General features: G+C 45.5%; 1 protein-coding gene across 2 annotated transcripts in view; it reads left to right on the top strand.

Moving 5' to 3' along the window:
• Window positions 1–24,314, top strand: part of LRRC14 (leucine rich repeat containing 14) — a 134,041-nt gene that overhangs the window by 94,955 nt on the left and 14,772 nt on the right. For both annotated transcript variants that reach the window (XM_086966333.1, XM_086966334.1), the window contains exon 3: window positions 13,601–14,236. In XM_086966333.1, the coding sequence (XP_086822459.1) occupies window positions 13,601–14,236 (636 nt within the window). The remainder of the gene's footprint in view (window positions 1–13,600; window positions 14,237–24,314) is intronic.

Below are 24,314 nucleotides of genomic sequence, written 5' to 3'. Positions count from 1 at the left end.
ATGTGACAGTGGGATGTCATACTATATTCATTGTGTGATGTCTTCAGACGTTGATTCTTTCTTGGCTCTGAGTGATCTTCTTTTCTCTTCCTCTGCCCTTGTGTGACAATCACTGTATTTACACTATTTTCTATTTAACGCAAGGAGGTATAATGCGGTTACACGATTTCAAACTTAAGTGCCAACTTTTGTACTTATTTTATCTTTACAGCCTTGAGGAAGTCACGGTCGTGACGAAACGCTCATTGGCTGTTTCTCATTCTACTTGACTAGGAAGTGGAACTTTGAATACATCACAGAAATCACAGAAATTATTTTTTGTGAATGTTTAAACTTTGGTTGTGGTGCTATTGAGGTAGAAATACTTTCTTTTGATATTTACTAACGAATAAACATTTGTAACAAATGAACAAAATCTGTCTCTATAGATGATTCCTGTGACAGAAAGCTTCACTCATCATCTTGGTGTTGTTTTACTTCTAAAGATCGATTTGTAAAACTGTACATATGAATGATTAGGGTGCCGGGGTATTCGCTTTGTGTATGTATTGTACAATTCACTTTGTGTCTTGTGATTACCGATACTCTAGGTAGTGGGGTATCTTACCCTGAGTGGCACCTACCAGACTTTTGGTGTATAGTTACTCCTATGACTTAATATCCAACTGTACCTGTATCCAAAGCAAAATATCGAAGTGCCACAGTTTGACCACCACTACCTCGTGTGTTTTTTTGATTTATGTGGTAAGTTGTGCAGTGAAATTATGTGGTTAGAAAGTATGTGGTATTTAGTGTATAGGAATTATGTAGAGTGGGATTATGTGTTCTGGAGAGTAATTATGTGGTATGGTAGTCTGTGTTGGAGTGGTAACCTCAGGTTTAGTCTTCCTCGTTTCCAGAGAAGCTAAACTATGAACTCAGTGAGAGAAAAAAGATGGAATCACTGAGGAGCACTTGTGAACCTAGTCAGAGGTATGAGCTGGGCCACTGGAATTATGTGACTGTTTGGCTGCACCGACTTTCGCATGGAACCACTCACCACCTTCCTTCAAGCATCGAATGTACACTTCCATATGTACGCCGATGACACTCCACTTTACCTCAAGCTACAATCCCCGGAAGACATCAAACTTCTGAACTCCACACTAAGAAACACCCAATCATGGTTGGCCGACAATCACCTCAAACTAAATGCTCTAAAAACTGAGTTCATTCTGATCTCACCTCCTACGAAAATCGCCACCACCCAAACCTGGCTCAATCACCTAACTGCACTCAATGTCCAACCCACCATCGTGGACTCCGCGAGATCCTTAGGCATCACACTTGACGCCAATCTCAACATGCAGCAGCACATTAACAAAGCAACTAAAGGAGCTAATTTCCAAATCAACACTTTGAGGAAACTTAAACCCTTCCTCCCAGCTAAGGACTTCAAAACTGCTGTACAAGCCCTAGTCATCCCTCGCATAGACTACAGATTTGTGGCTCTCAGCGGACTCCCCCTATCAACAACCGCACCCCTAAGAGCCTCCTTGAACGCTGCTGTGAGACTTATCACAGTCTCAAGAAAACATTTGCATATATCCCTTACTTAAAATCCCTGAACTGGCTGCCTTTTGAAGCCAGAATACAGCTGAAAATTGCCTGTTTGACACACCTGGCCGTTCACCACAAGTCACCCAACTACCTCACTCAAAAGCTGACCATATCGGGAGGCTCGAGATCCAATAGAAGCACAAAAAATCTCCTCCTAAAACCTCGAAGATTCCGGAAGGAAAGAACATACAAACGCTCCTTCTCCGGAATGGCACCCAGGATCTGGAATGCACTCCCTCCTGAAACCAGGCTTATCTCCTCCACTGCAAGAAAGAGGTAAAAGCCATCCTTATAGCTAAGTTCACCTGAACTCTACTGTTGCTGGATCAAATACATTGCACGGCTTTTGTACTATTGGTTACCTGATTGTTTATTGGTATTATATTTTTTACATGATTGCTATCCTATTTTGCTACTCACTTACTACTGATTATTATATTGCTTCCAATAGTTTCTTTAATCACCCTCTTGTTGCGCCTACCCTTTGTTTCTGTAAAGCGCTCTGATATCTGCAAAGATCTTGTTCGCGCTATATAAAACTTTGAATAAATGTATACGTTTTCTGCATTAGCCACATATTTCATCATCTGCCGATTTCAACAAAAAAGCCTCGTTTCTAGCTGAAACGGGTCGGCCGTTACCAAAAATGCAGCAACAAGCGTTTCAGCATTTTGGAAGGCCCTTTGCAAACCTAGAATGGTCACGTGTTACTTATTGCTAAATGTGAGTGTTAAATTGGTACTAATGGTGTGCAAGCCGCTCTTGCTTCCCTCTGCGCCTCTCTTGCCTCTTTCTGCATTTCTGTTGCTTCTTTCTGCACGTCTGTTGACTTTCTGCACCTCATTTTTTCTTTCTGCACCCCTGTTGTCTCCTCCTTCTGCACTCGTCTTCCCTCTTTCTGTACCTTTCCTGCCTGTTTTTACATCTCACTTGCTTCTTTCTGCACTTTTCTTGCTTTTGTGCACTTCTCTTGCCTGCTACTGCACCTCTTGCCTCTTTCTGCACCTCTGTTGCTTCATTCTGCACTTCCCATGCTTCTTTCTGCACCCCTGTTGTCTCTTTATGTACCTCTTTTGCCTCTTTCTGCACTTTCTTTCTTTTTTTCTGCACCTCTCTTCCAGCACATTTGTTGTCTCTTTCTGCACCTCATATGCTTCTTTCTGCACACGTCTTCCCTCTTTCTGTACCTTTCCTGCCCGTTTTTGCATCTCACTTGCCTCTTTCTGTTCTTTTCTTGCTTCTTTCTACACCTCTGTTGCTTCTTTCAGCAAATCTCTTGCCTCTTTGAGCACCTCTCTTACCCTTTCTGCACCACTTTAACCTCTTTTTACACCTCTGTCTATTCTTTCTGCAGCTCACTCGCCTCTTTCTGCACCTCAAGTGCCTCTTTCTGCACCTTAATTGCCTCTTTATGCACTTCAATTGCTTTTTTCTGCACCTCTCTTGCCTCCTTCTGCACCTCTTAGTTTGAGGTAGTTGTAATCCCCTGCCCTATATTATAGGGCAGGGGGATTAAAACTAGGGATGAGCGGAGGTCATGCCAATCACAGGGGTACCCCAACCCATAGTGTACCATAGTATATGTTGGTGTTTTCACTGGATTCTGAGCATCGTTCAGCATAGCACTGACTCCAGGACTGGTTAGCCAGTCAGTTGCCACCAGTACCCATCAGTAAAAAGTAGGCGGCACAGGATGACTTTGCAACAAGGTCTCTTTCTGCTTCTCTGTTGGTTCTTTCTGCACATCTCTTGCTTCTTTTTGCACCTTTGTTCGTCTTTCTGGACTTCTGTTGCCTCTTTCTGCATAAACCACAGGTTTCAGGGACGTTATAGTTAGAAATTAGCCTTTAAAAAACCTTTGAAATTCACTGAAAAAATCATAGGTTTCAGGGATGTTCTTGTTAGAAATTAGCATTTAAAAAGCCTTTGAAATTCACGGAAAAAACACACTTTCAGGGACGTTATAGTTAGTTGGACATTTCACTCGTCCAAAACCAGAGAATTTCGGCTGTTCTAGTTAGTTCAGCTAACTATAACTCACGCCCCCACAATGCACTGCTGATGACGTCATATATTACATCATTCATGACCTGGTCAGGGACATCACTGATGACATCTCAAACGACATCACTGATGACATCATCCACGTGATAATCTGAAGCACCTCCACATACCCTAATCTAACATTTGATACACCCTCTCTAAAATACAGACTACCAGTTTCGAAACCATAGACACACCAATACCAGTTAGTACATACCCACTCACTAATTCCTAGGTCTACAACACAATCCACTCATACAGTCACTCATACATGCATTCATAAAATCTTTATTTCGGCGATTACCCATAAAAGAGTTCAAAAACAGATAAAAAGCAATATACAAGGATGATGATTCATTTCAGTGTTACATACTTGTCAGTTTTTTTTAAGCGTAATTTCTATATTGGTACCAGATTTAGGTGAGACACATCTTAACAGCTAAAAACGAATCCCTGTCAAACAGACACGTAGATCAACAACATTCCGTTTCAGAAATACAATTCATTGTTACAAGGATCTTAAATATTTGAGTAACGAGTTAAAAATAATACATGATTTTTGTAGGACAAGTCTGGCCAGCTCCCCACTAATAATTTCAAACACTACCGATTAAGGACCTTCGCTTGTGCCACATAGCTGCCAGAAATTTCGAAACAGCAAATACAACATGCCTGGACGTATCGGTTTTTAAGACTCTAAAAGCATGCATACACTGTACAAAACCCAAGTTCTTACAGAGAGGTACGAGCCAGTATCTTCTTGGTTTACAGTAGACTGGACAAAAGAAGTGGACGTGCAGTTAATTTTCAAACTTACAGCTACACCCTGGACAATTTCTCTGTCCAAAGGCGGACCATTTACTAGTAAAGGCTCTTAGCGGTAGAGTACCATATCTCCATTGTAAATAACGTTTCCTGGCTAAAATAGGGTAAATATCATCCATAAAGTGCTCGAAATGGTAAAATACTTTGGTCATAAAAAATTAATCAGTTAAAGTGCCGACACGCGGATTAGACAGAGCAGCAGTAGGTTTGTTGTCGGCAAATATCCTGGTGAGAGACTTTCGCGAAACCAGTTTGCAAGTCCTCTCTGGGTCATGCCATAAGGCAGGTAATCCCAGTCTTATGAGTTCGTTCTTCTCTCTGGGTCATGCCATAAGGCAGGTAATCCCAGTCTTATGAGTTCGTTCTTTATAAACATGACAAGGGATTTTAGCAGCACTATGATAGGTTAATATTTCTTTAAGATCTAGCATGTAATTTTGCAGCTCTGGCGTTGTCCAGATCCTGCGCCAGAACCTAAGGGGCTTGAGTGCTAGTTCGTCATCAATAGTTTTCAACACTAGGTCAAACCTCAGAGGGAGGAGCGGGGTGCTAGGTGGGAGAGCCAGCAATTGTCTTAAAAATGTGTTCTCTGTTTTGACAATTTCGGGTCTACAAGAAAAACCCCATAGCTCTCCTCCGTAAAGGACTGCACCCCTTGCTTGCGTTTTTTAAATCTCCAGAAGGGGCAACGGGTTTATATGTCGATGAATTGGAGAGCTTGAGGATCCCCCCAGCAAGCTGAGCCAATTTCATTTGCGACTTGATGATTTGCTGGGGGCCCCAAGACAGGTTCTCCCTGATGGTAACCCCCAGATATTCAAAAGTCGTTACCCTTACTAATGTGGTTGTGCCCATGCTGGGATTTGGGCGAGTGGTTGCGGGTGGGTTGAAGATCATACATTTTGTTTTATTGGAATTGATCTCCAAGCCCCGGCCTCTACAAAATTCCTCAACCCTCTAGTATACGCTGAATCCCCATAGGAGACTTAGACAACAGGAGGGTGTCGTCTGCGAACATGATCGCCGGCACCCTACCAACCTCGGGGCGTCGGTGGTGTACTTCGTCTAGGTGGGCGGTTACCCCGTTAACGTAGAGGCAAAACAGGGTGGGGGCCAGTACACACCCCTGCCTTACCCCCCTGTCAAAGGGGAATCTGGCTGATAGCGCCCCATTCTTGCCACACCTGACCTGGGCGAAATTCGCCTCGTGTAACCTCATCAGAACAGATAGAAGTTGAACCGGTATCCCCAGATCAAGGAGCACAGACCATAATTTCCCCCGGGGCACCAAGTCGAAAGCAGAGCGCAGGTCCACAAACACCATGTAGAGACTGCCACCCTCTATCCTCACCGTTTTCCAGAATAGTAAAGCTAGGCGGAAGATTTGATCCATGGTGGAGGTGTTCTTCTTGAACCCTGCTTGGTACGGGCTAAGAATGGCGGGCTCCTCAATCCAGTCCTGGAGATGGTCCAGAATAATTAGTGCAAAAAATGTTTGCGGGACGTCAGTCAGACTGATGGGCCTATAATTGGCTGCGAGCAGAGGAGAGCCCTTCTTGAATATGGGAACAATTTCTGCTCCCAGCCAAGTACAGGGAACCGCCATGCCCCTCAGGACAGCATTAAAAAGTATTACGGCCCCAGATCTTCGGTTCATGTCTGAAAAGGTCTCCCAGCAGTTTGTCAAGGCACGGGGCTTTTCCCACAGCAAGTTTCGCAATTGCAGTAGACACCTCCTCTAGAGTAAACTCTAGTTCTTCAGACTGGGTGGTCAGGGGCGGGAGTGCCAGTGTGCATTCCGTGCCTACTTCTATAGAGTATAGTGCCTGAAAATGATCTTCCCAGACTTTGGCATCTATGTTTGGTTCGATAGCTGATTTCGGTTCCCCTCTACCTGTATTTACTATTGACGGAAATCTCTGTGCATCCCTTGTCTCAAGAGCCACAGTTAGGCTAGTCCACTTATCTTGATCCCAATCTTGCTTTGTGAGAACAATTTCCTTTTTGTACTGTAATCTCATGGCTTGAATTTGGAGTTTATTGCTACGTAACTTTAAGGCCTGGGCAAACTCATTCTTGGCCTTTCTGCATGCTGCATTGTACCGTGAGCTTGCAGGGGCCCTTTTTCTTCTTTTAGCAGCCTGGGGATTAAATACCTCTACTAAGTTGGATACTAGATCCGAGTGCAGAGCCAACATTTTAGCATCATAATCGGAAGGCCGGGGTTGAATGTTTAACGCCTCGACCTCCACAAACAGGCGAACAATTTCCTTGTATAGTTTGCGGAGCTCTTCCGAGTTTGCCACAATTTTGTCCCACCTGACTCTACGTCTGTCATTCGATTAGTATGATCTCTTCACCTGAATCCCCCAAGTTTACAATGCCATTGTTCTTAGGGCCGGGAAAGACCAGCTCCACAGTTAAAGGATTATGGTTGCTCTCGGTTCTTGAGCTTACATTGAAGCTAATTACCTTAGCCCACAACCGCATCTCGACCATAATATAATGGAGGCGAGACTCCTGTCCAGTTTTATTAAATGTACACTTAGCTGGAGTGTCCGAGGGCGTGCGACTATCAAAGGCCCTAATAGAATGATTTAAAGTTAAGGCCGTATTCTGAATTGCTAGGGGAGACCATATCTTTGGTGATGGAGACTGAGTCGGTGGTATTGCCCAGTGTTCATCCTCAGTCAGTAAAGCGCCATCCTTCATCCCTGGTAAGGGCTCAAAGTGACAGTTGAAGTCACCCCCTACCAAGAGATGAATATCACTGGGGAGGGTATGCAAGAAAAGTGACAACTCCTCAATAGTTCTTGATTCGCTGGCTACACTTACCGGTCGTGAATAAACGTTAACGAGGGCAAGCTTAAAAGCATTTTTTCCAGACAAGAATTGTGCACTGGACGTCCTCCGAGTAGGTGTTCAGAATTTTAGCAGTACAACCCAGATTCGCACCCACCCAGGTGGTAAGACCTCCCGACGGTCCACCCCCCACCCCCACCGTCCCAACGAGCAGGGACATGAAATGCAGCATAGCCTTGACAAAGCGGTTCCTCTCTGGCCCAAGTCTCTTGGAAAAGACAGATGTCGTACTTGTCTATGAAGGTTCCCCACTCTGGGCAGGCTGTTTTATTAGGTAGTCCTGCCACATTCCACGACAATATAGTTAGGGAGCGTCTATTGCAGGCCCTGGCATTAATATCACAACTCCCCAATAGGCCTTCTTCAGGCAAGCTTAACCTCATGGGATCCGTATTGTGGCCTGTCCCGGTTCTGCTGGACGTTTGATCACTACTGCCTATAGTAGTGCCCGTAATAGGGGATTGTGTATCTGAAAGTTCCCTGGTTACTCGACTGCTGCCAACCTCCACGTCTCTACCGGAAGAGAAGCGTGGCTCATTCCCTGATTTGCCACCAAAGGACTCTCCCGGTTGTTCTGCAGTCAGTCTACCATGTCCAGGGTACTATATCTGTTATGAGTGGAAATGTAGCTGGTTGCATAAGATTGTGCAAACCTGCCCCTGTCCACCCTGCCCACTCTCAGAGGCTCTACTAAGGTCCAGTCCTGTTCCATAACTACTGGATCGGATGAAGGATAAAAATAAGACAGTGGGAAGGGTTGAATAGCTGACCCAGGGGTGTGACTCATCCCCTCACAGATATGCCCCACTACCCAAGGGTTTCTAAAATTGACCAGCACACAATCATCCTTTATGCACTTTGGTCTGCGCCCCACCCAAGACACCCTGCGTACCATCAAAATTTTACTACTAATGTGACCCGGAAGCGGTCTGTTTTTATTAAGCCGGTCAGAGACTTTGTTTTTTAATGAACTAAAGGATTTCCTGCTGGGATCGCTTAATTCGGGGACCCCTGTTAGGACCACAAGATACGGGCTCGATTCTGGGGGCAAGTCTATTCGGAGTTCCTTAAAGGAACTTCTATCGTGCAGGTTTTGGCGATCCTCCTTTGACTTATCAATAATAGCCACTGGTGATACGTTGTCAGGGGCAGCCACTGTTATTACCAGCTTTGTACTAGCCACATTAACAGGGGGTGGCTCAACTGCGAAAGTGACATTTTGTGGTGGTACCCCCCACCCCCTGGCCTTTGTTAAGTTGTACATTGCCCAGAGTCACATAGTTGGACTTTAAACAGTCCGCAGTCGCCAATGTAGCTTTTTCAATATTGGACAGTAGTCTGTTTTCAATGGATTGAAGTGATGACCTGAGGAGGGCACCCTGTCTTGTAAAAAGCAGATCCTCCGTTGCGGGTGTTGTGGTAATAGAATTTTCGACTCCTGGAGTGTTTTCAGTTAAAGATGGAGTCAGTTTTCTCCACCGCACTCGAAACCTCCGGGACCTTACACTGGGTAGTAGTTTCTTGGTTGTTAGTGCGCTTTGCATGCTTGGGCTTCCTGCCACCTGCGGCAGCAGCAGCCCCTCGCTTCCTTTTGGGTATCGCCCCCTCTCTTCTCCCCCATAGCTGGCGAGTATTTGGCCTTTCAGGAGTACTGTCCGCAATTTATACTTCAGTAGACCCTATTGGTAGTAGTTGCTGGAAATCACCAGCTTGGGGTGGATGCACCTGAACCTGGACCTCCTCTAGGCTAAGCACAGTCACTGGGACTTCCGCAGTTCCCAGTTGCGATGTAGGCTCTGGTGTGCGGGCATTTGCTATGTGCCCCAAAGAGGATCGTTTTGCTAGGGCAAGGTCTTGGGAAAGGCGACGCTCCATGAGGATTAGTTCGTGATCAATAACGGAGTTGGCTCTAATGATAAAATTGTCCAGTGTCCCCACTAAATATCCTCCCGAAGTCAGAGCCTTACTCATACTTTCACGACCCGCCATTTTCCAGGTACTTTTGGTAAATGAATAGGTACTTCCAGGACTACGGGAGTGTTGGAGGCCAGATGAAAGAGGGATGGCCCGGTCCGGTCTCCCCCGGGCTACAACGGGCTTGAACAGGCCCGCCCTTGGCCCAGGTTTGCCCAGTGCGCGCCTGTCCCGCGAAGCGGTAGGTGTATGCAAATAAATGCCGGCAGGCAGAGGGCGGGAAGAGGACACAGCTGCAGGCAATATCGGGCTGCTGGTCCTCTCAGTCCCGATGTAAAAACAGCAACCACCAAAGTCCAGGGAAAGGCAAGGCAAACTGCTGCGAGCAGCTCCCACGGAGCGGGGGCCGCGAGCAGTGATAACAGTGGAAGGCAGAGGGCGGGAAGAGGTCAAAGCTGTAGGCAATATCGGGCTGCTGGTCCTCGCAGTCCCGACGTGGAGACAGCAACCACCAAAGTCCAGGGAAAGGCAAGGCAAACTGCTGCGAGCGGCACCCCATGAAGACAACCATCAATACAGCACTGTCATATGCACTATCTATACAGACGCATACACTGCCACTCATCCATAGTTACTCACACACCTAGTCAGTCATGCAAGAATCAATCACACTCCCATTTACTCACCTATACTGTTATATACACACCACCTTACTCATTCAAACACATACTTACACAATAACTAATACAAGCACACACTCCTCCATACAGCCACTCTCCCAATCAATCACTCTACCATATAGTTATGTATGTACACCAACACTTGCGTATACTACCTTTCACATGTAAATGTACAGGAATTTATATAGCGCAAATCACCAACCGGTCTCTAAGCGCTTGCTTAGGGCACCCGTCCTGGTATTCCCCTGTGAGATAACCCCAGCAGGGTATCCGCAAGGTGAAAGCCAGGCATCCCGCCGCGAGGGGCCGTTGTGGAGATTAAGCAAGCTATTGCCCAGAGTCGCAGAGTGTGAACCCGTGAATCGAGTAGGCACCGGAGCAAGAATTGTCGAGTCCATGGACATTTTAGGACTCAAGACCCCGCCGAGCCTGGAATTGAACCCTGGTCCCGGGCTGACCTCTGCTTCCAGGTCTGCCTCCTCTAACCAGTGAGCCACACTTCTCCACAACATATACAGATGCAGTTACTCACACATGTATCACTGAGACATCCATTCACTCACCAACACACCCATACACACACACACACACTCACCCTCCCATACAACCCTTCACAGACACACTCTTGAACCCATACACCCAGTGAGTCACCCACTCACAGATCTATGCATAGTCATACCCTCCCACCCACACAGAAACTCAGGCAATCATACAGATACTCAGACAACCAATCAATAACCCATATAGATCCTCATTTAGCTACTCACGAACCCATGCAGCTGCTTACACACCTATTGACAAACTAAACTTTGTGAATGTCTGTATCAGTCACTAACCATGCATTCAGTAAGACACATTTAATTATTCACTTATACAGCCAGTTAAGCACCTACTAAATCACCCATTCAGACACACCCACTCATTCTTCAATACACCTTATATAAAACATAAATGTGTTTATGTATAAAACATATATTTAAACTTTACAGAAACACACAGTCACTGGATGATGTCATCGGAGATGTCACTGACCATGTCATTTGCATTGTGGGGGTTATATATATATATATATATATATATATATATATATACATACTATACCTAGCACTTATTTAAATTAATGTAAATGAAATTGTTAGCCCAACCCTGTTGCTCATCCTAATTTGAGTTCTCCATTATTGTGCCTATAAGTACATTAAAAGTAATTTTAACCTAACCCATATGTCGACACTAACACATTTTTAATTAAAATTAAACTCTTAACCGTATCCTTACCCCATCCCTAAGCCTATTTCTATATTGTTTATTTATACTTAAATTAAATAAAAAGTTACCTTAACCTAATCCTCACGACAGACCTACACCTTAATTATTTTTGATGAAAGTAAATAAAAAACAACCATATCCTTCACCCTTATACCGACCGTAACACTGAAGCCATTTTGGTAAAATAACTTACTTTTATCTAACACCACTTGTAACACTATCTTTTAATGCTGGAGCTCTTTAACATTGCGGCAGCTCCTCACAAGTTACCGCCTACATTTTCCTGTGCTGACCTTCCGACTGTTGAGAGCGGGTGGGAGACAGCTCTCATTTTGGTCATAGCATAGAGGGACGCTGGATTTCCTGCCTGCGTGCTAATAACCAAGCTGTCTTATCACCTAACTGCCTCAGGAGCCAACCCAAGCTGTGTTGCCGACAATCCGGTCCGGGCTACCCATCAGTTGCAAATTTGCCAGTGTTTTAAGTTATGCTTTTATGAACTTTGGAACAATTAATAAGAGACACCAAAGCCTTCCTACTATTTGAGAATGTCCTGGGTGTGCATAAAACACACCAGAACTAGTCTTGGTCTTTAAATCCGATGGACTTCAGGTGATTGATGAGAATACTAAGGTCTACCAGTGTTTAATTCTGCAAAACTAGAAAAATCAGGTGATTGATGCTCCTGGTAGCTTGTTATGGATCTGACTGGTGTAATGAGGATGCATTCTGAAGAAGGGAGACTACTGTTTAATTTATCACAGTAGGTCCTGTTGTTGTAGGCAAATCTTTTTCACTGCCAGCGTCGGAAGGAGCCTTGCTGTAGCATTTTTGTCTATCTTTTCCAGACCTTTTGTTTGCTGAATATTAGCAGGATGTGTAAGGATCAGTGTTTCTCTCTCATCAATATTTTCAATTTAGTGGGATACAACATTGCATATTTTACTTGTCTTTTCCTAAGTATGCTTTTGACTGGTTTGAATATACATTTTGCCTCTGTCACTAATTGTTTGAAATCCGAATAGAAGATTCTTGCCCCTTGGTGGGTTATATCCTTTTTTTCACAGCCCATATGCATAACCACATCCCTGTCATGGTGGTTTAGCAACTTAGCAATTATAGACTGAACGGTGCTCCAGGCAGGGAAATAGGGCCATGGAACCGGTGTGCCCTCTAGATAAACAAGACATCAGAAAGACTAGACATCAGGAATTCTCTTCTTGGCCATGTCCAACCTGGTTGCGTATTGGTTTGTCCATGCTTTCCTTGCGGTGATCCATTCTTATAAATAACATGTCGATTTTGCCATTAGATGCCACTTGTCTGTTATTCATTTCCAGAAGAAATTGCCATCAAGTCAATGCTGTCCTCCAGGCTTTGTGTATGTTATTGGTCTTGGGACTCTACCATTTGGTCATCTGAGCTTGCCCTGCCGCCGTTTTTGTGGTCAAAGTACTGCTTAGTCTGTTATTTATCCTCATCTGTCACCTTTACCCATTGTGGCACTTGGTCACCTTATATGCATGTTAAGCAACAGCACTTTGGATTCTGTATTTCTTATGGCCATTATGAAGTATTGTTGGCTTAAGTAGACCCACTTTGTATAGGGTCAGTTAGTGGCTGCAGCTGGTGTTGGATCAAATTGTAGTTGTATTGCAGGATCCTATATAGATAACACAATATTTAAAAAAAATATGGTGCATTTGAGCAATACGCCACACCGCATGTAGGCGGGTTAGTAAGGTGCCAGGATTCTTCCAGATTGCAAAAACATACAAGCAAATTGTTTGCAGCTTTCTAAAAAAATGAGGTTTGTCGGCCAACCATGAACTATCAAACCATTCAGTGGCAGACAATAACGTCTGTCTTTAATGTGCTAATGAATGCAAACATCATTTGTGCATGCCTGTCTTTGTATACATTAATGACGGATATATTCGCTTTGCCAATGCTTTTTAAATGGATTTTGTCTCCTATGGTTGATGGAATGGAAATTATACTTTCTAAACCTAGCCACATTTAAGATGCTAAACTTTATGAAATTTGTTTGATTGACAATATCCTCAGAGTAATGGCTCAGTTTTGAAGGCCTTGGCGTAAAGTGCCCGCTTTCCAGTCGTTTATGGGGGTGTTTCCTAAATGGGGTTCATTTGGTGCAGTAATCAATGTGATATACGTTTTGTATAGCAGACTGCACCCAGGGCTCTCTGAGCCCTGGGGCACCCAAAAAAACTAAGCATAAGCTGTGTGTACAGACAGAGCTAAAGTCTCTGAAATGTAAACATACAGTTCACCTATTCTCCGGTAATCATTAATTCTTTACTTAGAATGTACATAAATGTGTGAATATTCAAGTGAAGGTGTACATTTATAATTCAATCTGCATTATTTCTCCCTTTCTTAACTCCAAGGAGGCAACAGCTGAGACTTTTGGACATGACAGGCCTTCAGGATGGAGGAATAGACCCCGAAGCAGTGAGTCTCTGGTCTCAAACTGTGACACTAGCCAAAGCCTGCATTGAGGCGTCAAAGCGGCAGGGGGAAGAAGCTAGGCGTGCATGGAAGCGGAGGAAGGGAATGGGGAATACCTTGGTACCTGCACCAGCCCCTGAGGACCAGATGTATGTGGAGGTGCGTATGGACCTGTTTGTGAACAGTACTTCTTCCGGGGTTCTCAAAGAGGCCTTGCAAGTCAGCAACAACAGCCCTCTGCGCTTGAAGTGCCGGGATTTCCGAGCTGAGGAGTTGCCCATCCGCAGCACTGCGGAGCTTTTAGAACTTCTGGATTCTGGAAGTGTTCGCCAAGTGGACCTGAGGTTTAATAATCTGGGGCTCCCTGGTCTGAACATGCTTCTTCCATATATGACCAAGTTTACAGGTCTGCTCAGTTTGAAATTGCCTTACAATAACATTGATGTCAGAAGATTGTCTGCTGAGATGGATAAAGGCCTTCAAAGTTTTGCCACAGAGCTCGGGAGACTGTCCAGCCTCAAGGAACTGAACCTGGGATCATCAAGACTCTCCGGAAGACTCAGACAGCTACTGAGGTAAAAATCACTAAACTCCAGACACATTTTTTCATGGATCACAATTCTATATATGTGCATTAATGTTTTGTTTTTGTTGTTGGTTGAGGTTTAATTATTTGATAGTAATGTAGCAAGTTGAATAGTGAAAGCAAAGTTAGGAGGGATTGTGGTTGGAGGTCATGTGGAAAATCCAGTGGCAAATATTCAGATCAATACATGGGTTCATGTTTTCTGATAGGATGGGAGACTTGAAAGTGCAAGGATTGGTTAAGAGATACCTATGTTAGTAGAGGTTTCTCATTCACTCTGCGTTGTGTATATAGGTTGTGGCGATAATTGAGCATGAGACTGTCACATGAAGCTAATGCACTGTGCCTTCTGGTAGCAAAATCATTAATAACTGATAGCAAAGCTTTTTAAACTCTGCTTCAAGACTTTTCACCAACTTCTGTTACAATAATCGCATGTGTGACCTGTCAAAAATACTCCTCACTGGCTCCGACTAGGAAAAAATTATAATTTAATGTTATATATAGCAAGCTTTCAAAACAAGGCAGCCAACCTCCATCAATGCAGAAGTTCTCACAGACACTTTGAACCTCCTTATTTGTTTTTTTTAAAGCACTGACATTTTTGATCTCTGTGAGTGTTCATTGAATTAGTTTCCTTACTCACAAGGTATCTGATGATCATCTGTAATCCTTCTTGGTGCTCACCTACTTTTCTGGTATAGCAATTTCCAAATTTCCTAATGAATGAAAGAAAGAAATCTCTAGGAGCATCTTTGCATTTAAAAATATTTCCTTGTCGAAAGGCATTTCAAGCAGAAAGTAATAGGCTGACATTTTGAGCGCAAGACACCTTTAAACAACAATGCACTACCAGCAACCGAGCACCCCCTAGGATTGAATCAAGCTGATTAAGCCTGGGACAATGTGGAATGACAATCGCTTGTTTGGTGGGTATTGATGAAAAACACTCTGTTTTAAATTTTGGAACCACTAGAAGAAGTTCATGTGGTCTAGCCAAGGCTGGGTCTGTAACCTCTGTTTCCAGAGGTACCACAAAGATAGTCAATGTCTGGCTTGATAGACCTTTCAATCCAAAATTGTCATCGTACACAAAAGACACACCCTAATGCAACACTGAATTCTACAGATTCCACCATTAGCATAGCTGCCAAGGTTTCAGTTTGCTTATGTGTGACATTTTCATAACTTCAGTGTACTTAAGAGTGACATTAAATGACGGAGTGACAATTTCTCATTCTCCAGCTTTGGCTTCCTTTCTTGTGTTGTGCCTCTCTTATCACATCCTTGTCCCTCCTGTCTCTTTCCTTTCAGGTACCTCTCTATCCTTTTTGTCCATGTTTCATTTCCCCTTTCACCTTTTCCTCCCTCTTGATCTTTGTTTTCTCCTCACCTACCCCCACCCACCCACACTTTTAGTGAATCCTATGCAGATGTGGTCCTCCTTGTTCTGCAAAAAGCTGTTTATGTAGCGCGATGGTCAGACACCCCTCTGCAAATTCCTATTCAAGTGCCAGTGACTTCACCTTTACAAGTGTGAGTGTAAGGAAATTGTGGCACTGATACACACCAGGGCGAAAATAGCGTTTTGGAAGCCGGGACCTCGCTCAGCATCCTTAGTACGCTTGAGCCAGGCAAGGTCAGACAGTGGACAGAATACAAAGAGGAGGGGGAGCCTAAAAAAATGGAGGAATTATCAGTGTGTTAAAACAAGCAGCAGCAAGGAAAATGTAAGTGTTATATACAATCTGACTTACAAAAGAACAAAATGATTCTTTCCTTCCTGCCATGTGTATCAAACACAGCGAGGGCTGGGCTGACGTAAGTTTGGGACACAACGCAGGAACAAACAAGCAGTTGCAATGCTATAGGTCTTGCATTTTTCGCAAGTTTGAGCCATTGGCGTTGTAAATGACAATGCCTTTTATTTATGTTTTAGTTTTTAAACCTAAATAAAAGGCATTTTTATTACAAATGCTTGTTTGTAAATGTGCCCCATGCCGTACTTTCACTTTAATGGCGGTCACGCCTAAAGAAAGGTGCGCGGCTGCCATTCAAGTGAAAGTGCGGTATGGAACACTTTTACAAAAAAAAGCATTTAAGTTAACTAATGGCTTTTTTTGTAACGCCTTTACTTTAATGGTGGCAGCGCCCCATTCTTTAAGACTCAGCTTGTCTAAAGAAAGGTGCAGCCGCCATTCAAGTGAAAGCGTGGTATGGGGCGCGTTTACAAAAAAAAGGATTTGTTTGTCACGTTGACAAACAAATGTTGCGTACTTGTCACTTTTACAACAAAGCTCCTTGACAAGTGAAGAGGCACTATAAATGTGTGATAAGTATTTGTAATGCAGTGTTGTGGGAACGTGCCTTTAAATACATGCAGAGCTGCAATATACCTCAATCTACCCCGCCCAAATGTACTCTACCACAATGTACCCCATTCTACTCCACCCCAATCTACCCCCACTCAGCCCAGTCTACCCAAATCTACCCCACCCAAATCTACCCCACTCAAACGTGCCCTACCCAGTCTACCTTACCCAATTGACCACACTCCAGCCGACCTCAACCTACCCCACTCCATTATACCCCAATCTAACCTACCCCAATCTACCTCATTCTATTCCACCCCAATCTGCCCCACTCCAGTCTACCCCACTACTACTACTCCAGTCTGCCCAAACCCCCCCACTCTAATCGAACCTCATTCTACCCTACCCAACCCACCTCAGTCTGCCATGCTCCACTCTACCTACACCAGTCTACCCCACCCCAATGTGCCTCAGTCTACCCCACATCATCCTACCCCAGTATATCCCACTCCAATGTTGCCCATCCCAGTTTACCCCTACCTACTCAACCCCCAACCTACACCACCACTATCTACCCTAATCTACTCACTGCATTCTACCCACCCCATTCTGCCACACTCCAATATATGACCTCCAATCTATCCAAATATTCCCTGCCCCACTATACTCACTTTTCGACATGCTTATCAACGTGGCTAAAAAACATTGCAATATAGCTCTCTCATAGGCGAGGCCTATTAGCTCTGCCAATGCTAGTTTAAAATTGGGTTCGAGTGACTCTCAAGAGTCCCTCAAACCCAACCGTACAGATATACAAATACATTCCAACCTTATTTCCTCAAATACTACTGGCTGGATTTACACAAAATTGTTTAAGAAAGCACAATCTGCGTACCAAGATCTAGCTACCTGACAAATTTGGTGTTATTCCGTTCAGCAGCTTTTTACTGTAGCTCCATCTAAAGAAGTCATTGGAAAAAGCATGGTCATTTTGCATTTTAGGACCCCCTTATTTTTTGGCCCTCGCTTGACGGACTACCCCTAAACTTTCCTTGCAGAAACTAATCAAAAAGTATCGCCTTTTGGAAGTTTTCGTGGAGACTCTGCAAATGTTATTAATAACACAAAAAACTCCATTCCAATGCACAGTTTTTTATCAATAATTTCACTGTAAATGTTGCAGTGATTTCAATGATGTCTTAGAAAATGTCATGACTGATGGACTATGTGGGGTAATTAGCAGTGCATGGCGAGGGCACGAGTTCTAGTTACGGTAGAACACGAGTTATAGTTACTTGAGATAACTATAACTTCCTGAATTTCTATGGTTTTGTGTATGCAAAATCTGAACCTAATTATAACGTTCCTGTAACCTTTGGGTTTTTTCAGAAAAGGATTAGTGGTGAATTAGTCAAGTGAAATAGCAAACTAACTTGAGTTGTGGACATGTTATGTTATCAGGGTATTTTTAGAGCGTGCAGCTACTTGACAGTGTCCCCGCGCTTTTTAGTTGTGGCAGCTGCATTGAGACCGACAGAGCAAAGGCTACTGCTGGAACAGCCAAGCCTTCAAAGACTTCTTAAAAGGGAGGAGATCTTGCATCTGTCTTAAATTTGGCGGCATACAGTTCCACCGTTTGGCGACTTGAACCTGATAGGATCGACCTCCTATTCGAGATTGGCTGAACACAGGGTCCGTGCCAGTGACAAAGATGCGGACAATAGGGTGCTCTGAGGAAGATAGAAATTGACTCTCTTTCTTAAATAAGGAGCTCCAGTATAATGAAGTGATTTGTAGGCCAGGACAAGGGCTTTGAAAAGGATCCTCCTGTGGATCGGGAGCCAGTGGAGAGATTTAAGGTGTAAAGACATCCGCGTTCTCAGGCCAAGTAGAAGTGTCACCTTGGCTGTGGCGTTTTGGACCACCTGAAGACGAGTAAGTAAATAATCCGTCAGTCCAAGATAAAGAATGGTAACATAGTCCAGCCTGCATCCGATCAGGGCCTGGACCACTGTTTTCCTGTGGGGGACCAAACGAAGAGGTAGAGACTGCTTCAGCATTCTTAGGAGGCTGAAACATTGTCCTGTTACCACTTAGGTCTGAGATTTCATATTGAGGGTGTCCTCCATTTTCACCCCCAAGTTTTTAACTACTCTGACCGAGTTTAGCAGGGGATGCATAACCTGTTAGTTTGTTATTTGGATTGAAAAGGACAGTGGAGGGGAATGGTTTGCATTTATATAGCGCTTGCTCCCCTGATGAGGTGTTGTAGCACTTTCCGGCAAGTAGCAGACTATTCTGGAACCCAAAAAGGATTGGTGGTGAATTAGTGAAGGGAAATATGAAATTAATTGATTTGAGCGGTGGACATGTTAGCCTGTTATTTGGATTGTAAAAGAAATGGTGGAGGGAAAGAAGGAAGGGTCTAGGGGATTGGGATGAGTGAAGAAGTGGTGGGGAGTCAGGGGGAAGGGCGATGGATAGAGTGAGGGCGATGGATAGATGGAGGGAGGGCGATGGATAGATGGAGGGAGGGCGATGGATAGATGGAGGGAGGGCGATGGATAGATGGAGGGAGGGCGATGGATAGATAGATAGATGGAGGGAGGGCGATGGATAGATAGATAGATGGAGGGAGGGCGATGGATAGATAGATAGATGGAGGGAGGGCGATGGATAGATAGATGGAGGGAGGGTGATGGATGGATAGATAGATGGAGGGAGGGCGATGGATAGATAGATGAAGGGAGGGCGATAGATAGGCGAGATGGCAAGTGTAAAGGATATATATGTGTGTTGAGCACTGAAAGATTAAGTGCTGTGTCTGATTAATTACAAATGATTTATCAACATTAGGCTGATTAACCAAGCGGACTTGCACAAATTTGAGCCTGTGACTATTGGGTGTGGCACATATTCCTGCAGTTTGTAGGCACACTAGTACGCTCCGCTATCAAACCAGAATATAAACTGCCGCAATGTACATCATTGCGCACACATAGCACCGCAGTTTGGTAAAGTGAAAGCGTCAAGGAGATGTAAAAGGTCACGTACCAGGCGCACACAAACACACACCTCTTTACATTGCTGCCTCTAAAACATTGCAGAAGCGTCTGGGAACGATCGGGCAGATGTGGCCTCTGGCTGTCGTCCACCCCCCCTGCGTGGTATGGTAATTATTGTATATATCTATACTATAGCGCTAACCTCATTGCGCACACATAGCGCTGCGGTTTAATGAAGTGACCAGTGGCTTGTGTGTATTCCGTACATCTGTACCCCTTGTGCTTGTCAGAACTTGCATTCCATTTGCCTTTTTGTAGCACCTCCTAGTAAATAGCTATAATATTTACTGGCTAGCCTTTAAAAAAAAAATAGTTGATGAATAATTCAAAAATACATTTAAGAAGAATGTCCTCAAATAGGTCGGGCAATTGGCGGGGATGGGGGGCATTACGTGCCACATTTGTGGTATGAGATTAGGGGTGAAGCTAGTGAAAGCACCATGGAGATGTAAAAAGTCACATACCAGAATTTAAAGTGCTGTGATGTAAATTGTTGCGCACATATAGCGCAGCGGTTTGGTAAAGTGAAAGCGCCATGGAGATGTAAAAAGTCACGTACCAGGCGCACCCAAACACACCTCTTTACACTGCTGTCTTTAAAACATTGCAGAAGCGTCCGCGAACGATCGTGCAGATGTGTCCTCTGGCCTTTCCCCCCTGCGGGGTATGGCAGTTATTGTCGAACCAAACCAAGGCGTGGCAGCCAGAAAGTGACTGAGGTAAACGGTTTGTTATTACACATTGGTGCGGCAGTGACTTATCTGCGGAGAACACTAAATGTCACTGCTTTACAAGAAACAGCAAGGTCAGGACATACACCAGGTGGGAAGAAGGGAACTTAATGTCGATGGGGATAACTAAAATGGCAGCTTTAGGAAAGAGGTAGCTCAGGAAGTCCTGTGTCATCTGGCATGGGCATGAGACTCTTCCGAGGGTTTCTAGGCACGTACAACAGGCCAATTTCCGTTAACAATTTATTTGGACTGGGGAGTAACGAGCAGGTTCTGATATCAGAGGGGGCGTTGGGTGCCGCCTGTGATCTTGTCGTAGACTGAACGGTCTCTTGCAAAAACAAGGGAAACAAGGACTGGGCGAGAAGGGAGGGGGTAATGCCAGCAGGAAGGGATGGGGTGACAAATGGTGAGCATTTCGCTGCCGCTTTGATGTTCTCAGTGGCTGTGCGGCTCACTGAGAACATCAAAGCGGCCGCGAAATTGCTCCAAAATCCTGCAGGCGGACAAATGGTGCGCGCGCCCGGCGCATATGCACTGTGTCCGATCTGCAGACTTTGGGAGCATTTTTGAAAGCTCTACTATACTCTCGCAGAACAACGCATGCGCGTTGGTTCAGCGAGACCTAAAAAATATCTTTACTCATTTTGAAAGACACCTGGAGAGATGTAAAGCAAATAATCAGAGAATACAAATGTTTCACAATTTATAAATATAGTGCATGCTAATTTTTAGGAGGATGAAGTGAACTTTAATGACATTAGAACCTGTATGAATAAAATAGAGTATTGTACAGTCTTTAAACTGTATTTGCCAGTCACACCACAATTTCAATACTACTATCTGAAGTAACAAGCGTTGCGTAAACAAACATTTTGTACTTATAGTCGTTGCTTATGTGCAGCCAGGCTGGCAGTAAATGCGACTCTTTTACTGCCAGCTATTAGTACAAACTGAGTGTTTATGGACCGCTTACAGGTTTTCAAAACACATAAATCAAAGGCATTGTGTTTTACTACGACAGTAGCTCAAAGTCTCACAAAGGCGAGACCTATTGCATTGCAAATGCTCGTTGTATATTATTTATTAGGGCATACAAATTAGCCTTTAGTTCAGCCCTGCCAAGTGCCATTAATCAAGGGTTAACCTTACGCATTTGGTGCATTTCTGCCCACTACCGCAAGCACCCCATGGTGCCAGCTTGTGAGAGTTGTGCCTTTATTTCCTTAGTCAGTGGCATACAGAAATGCTCATGGAGCCACCCCGGACATTACAGGTGAGGTGGTGTCATGATTATGACTGCATTGCACCCCTGTTCTAGCAACATTTTATGTTCGCACATAGAAGGCGGCTAGTTTGTACCCTTGGTGTCTCCCTATTATTGGTTTAAATCAGAGGGTATACGTCGCGCCCAGTGCTTTCAGCATGTTCATAAGTAAGTCAGAAAACATCCCTACCCTCTCTGTGCATTCAACACTGAATTTAAAGTGACAAATAGCACAGTTGAACACCCAGACCATCTATCCATAGGGCACCGAAGACCAGGTAGTGTGAGCAGCTAGCAGTAGTAACATACCAGGCACCAGTGCAGCTCAGCACGGACATGGCAATCACAACCCTTGGCACACAGATTATCATGGTCATGCAGTGATAAGTCTTACACTAATTCTATATGACACTAAACTTTGAAGTTTGTGGGTCCTTTATGTAGCAGTAGGCCTGTTTATACGTTCTTAATAGCCACACTTGACGGGGGGCGGAGCTTGCCGGCGTCCATGAAAGACGTGTGAGCGCTGAGCTCCTCGCCTGAGCCCCTTTAATATTCGACAAATCTATCCTTTTGGCGCCTAGCCAGTCCTGAAATCGGTGGCGGACTCTCCTTCTACCCCACGGCCTAGTGGGGAGCCTTTCCCCGGTCGAAATCGGTGGTGGTTTCGCTCCGCTGTTCGTCGGAAGGCACAGTGGCGGACCAGGCCGTAATCCGCGGTATATCTTGGGGAGCTGCCCGAGCTGCGTCACGCTACGTGCGGCCAATGGTACCCGAGTGAAGTCGGTCCACCCACTTGGTTGCTGCGCTACAGTTCCTGCTGGGTGTTCTCGGGCGGTGCTCCCGGAGGCGGCTGTGGTGGACCTGCCCACGGTTGTGCATTTCATGGAGAAAGACTGCTGATGCTTTGAGGTGTGCTGGCAGGGTGCGGGAGACCCTCGGTGGATCGCTGTCTCCTCGCGAAGATTTTTGTCGGCAGCTGCCTGCCCCTGGGACGCCTCGGAGACCGCTGTGGTGCAGTGGCTTGGGAGTGAGTTGGAGTGTGGGGGCCCAGTTTGCTTGACTTTGGTGGGGCCTGACCTCGTGTGAGCGCCTAGTGGAGTGCTTGTCTGGCTCCTGGGCCTACTTATGTCTTGGCGCCCGCGGCCGCCATTTTGACTGCATTTCTTGCTGCGCAACATCTCGCCCTGCGGAGCTTGCTTCTCCAGCGCCCCCTCCTCGCCCTACCAACACTACCTGGCGATTTCTTTACTAGCAGAGGGACACTTTGCTGAATGTCCACCAGGAACACTATGGGGAAAGGTGATAAGAACCAACCAAAACTGACGTTTGACCAGCGGAAGGCGAAAGGTGCGGAGGGGCCGGCTACGGATGCCTCACCTCGGCCCACGGCTGCTGACAGTTCCCTATGTGCGGACATCCATGAAATGCTGGGTGCCATGGAGAAAGGCTTGCAAGACAGTATGGCGGCGATTGGCACGAAAATAGATGCACTGTCCTTCAGGATGGAACGCATGTCCGAGAGGGTGGACAAACACGCTGAGCGCCTGGATATGGCGGAACGGCGGTTAACGGAGGCTGAGGAGGCCCAAACGGAGTGGGATAAGGATCGCAAGCAATTTAGTCGCCTACTCCAAGTCATACAAGACAAGACAGAGGACTTGGAAGCACGCTCACGGCGCTCCAACGTCCGCATTACCGGGGTGGCGGAATCTACCAACACTGGCAAAATGGAGTTGTTTGTGGAGAAGTTGCTCCAGACACTGTTGGGGGAGGAGTTCTTCTCCCCTATGTTCATCGTCGAGAGGGCACATCGCACCCTGGGGCCGAAGCCGCAGCCTGGACTTCCGCCACGGCCGATTATTGCCAAGCTGTTAAACTATAGGGATCGTGACTTGGCGCTCCGGCTGGCAAGGGAGAAGGGAAATCTGCAATTCGAGGGCATGAACATCTCCCTATACCCGGACTTCACGGCGAGAGTCCAAGAGGAGAGGAAGCGCTTCGCCCCGTATAAGAAACAGATGAGAGACCCGGGGCTGGACTATGCCATATTGTACCCGGCGAGGCTCAGAATCAACAAGCAGGGACACTCGCACTTTTTCACGGACCCAGCGGATCTGAAGAAATCGTTGGAGTGGGCCAAGGAACAACGCAACAGCCCGAGAGGTCAGCAGGAAAACGCGGAGGAGGCCGCTTCCATGGACGGCCAGGGGTAATCTGCCTTGTGACCTTTTCGCCGGCTCAGTTGGACTTCATCTGTGCGTTTAACTCAGCTGCAGGTCCTATGAACCTATTTGCCTGATAAAGTGGGGTGTGCTTTGCTGTTTGCGGATTGCACCGCGGCTGTGGTATTGACATGACTTGCAGCCTGGTGATAGCTTTGGGGGGGGGCTCTCCTCCGACTGAGGGACCTGTTATTTGATGATACTCTTTTTCTTGGGCTGGTGAGGGTGCCAAATGTTGCTGGGGGGCGGGGTGGTGGAGCCACTGAGTTCTGTGGTCCTTGTCCTGATTAACTTGCTGTCTGGCTGGGAACCTCTGCCCCTGCGCTTTCGGCTTTTGGCTCCTTGGTGGGCCTTTGGGTTTGTAGTGTGTTTCTTTGGGGAGGGCTGATGGTGGATGGTGGTGAGTCCTGTCTGACCGGGTTGGGGTTGGTCGGCTGTGGGTGGATGGGCGTTTGCTTTGAATTTCT

Source organism: Lissotriton vulgaris, chromosome 4_1 (assembly GCF_964263255.1).
Source record: "Lissotriton vulgaris chromosome 4_1, aLisVul1.2, whole genome shotgun sequence".
In the NCBI taxonomy this organism is placed as follows: Eukaryota; Metazoa; Chordata; class Amphibia; order Caudata; family Salamandridae; genus Lissotriton; species Lissotriton vulgaris.
Note: the sequence above shows the minus strand (reverse complement) of the source record. Positions and strands in the feature narration are given on the sequence as shown.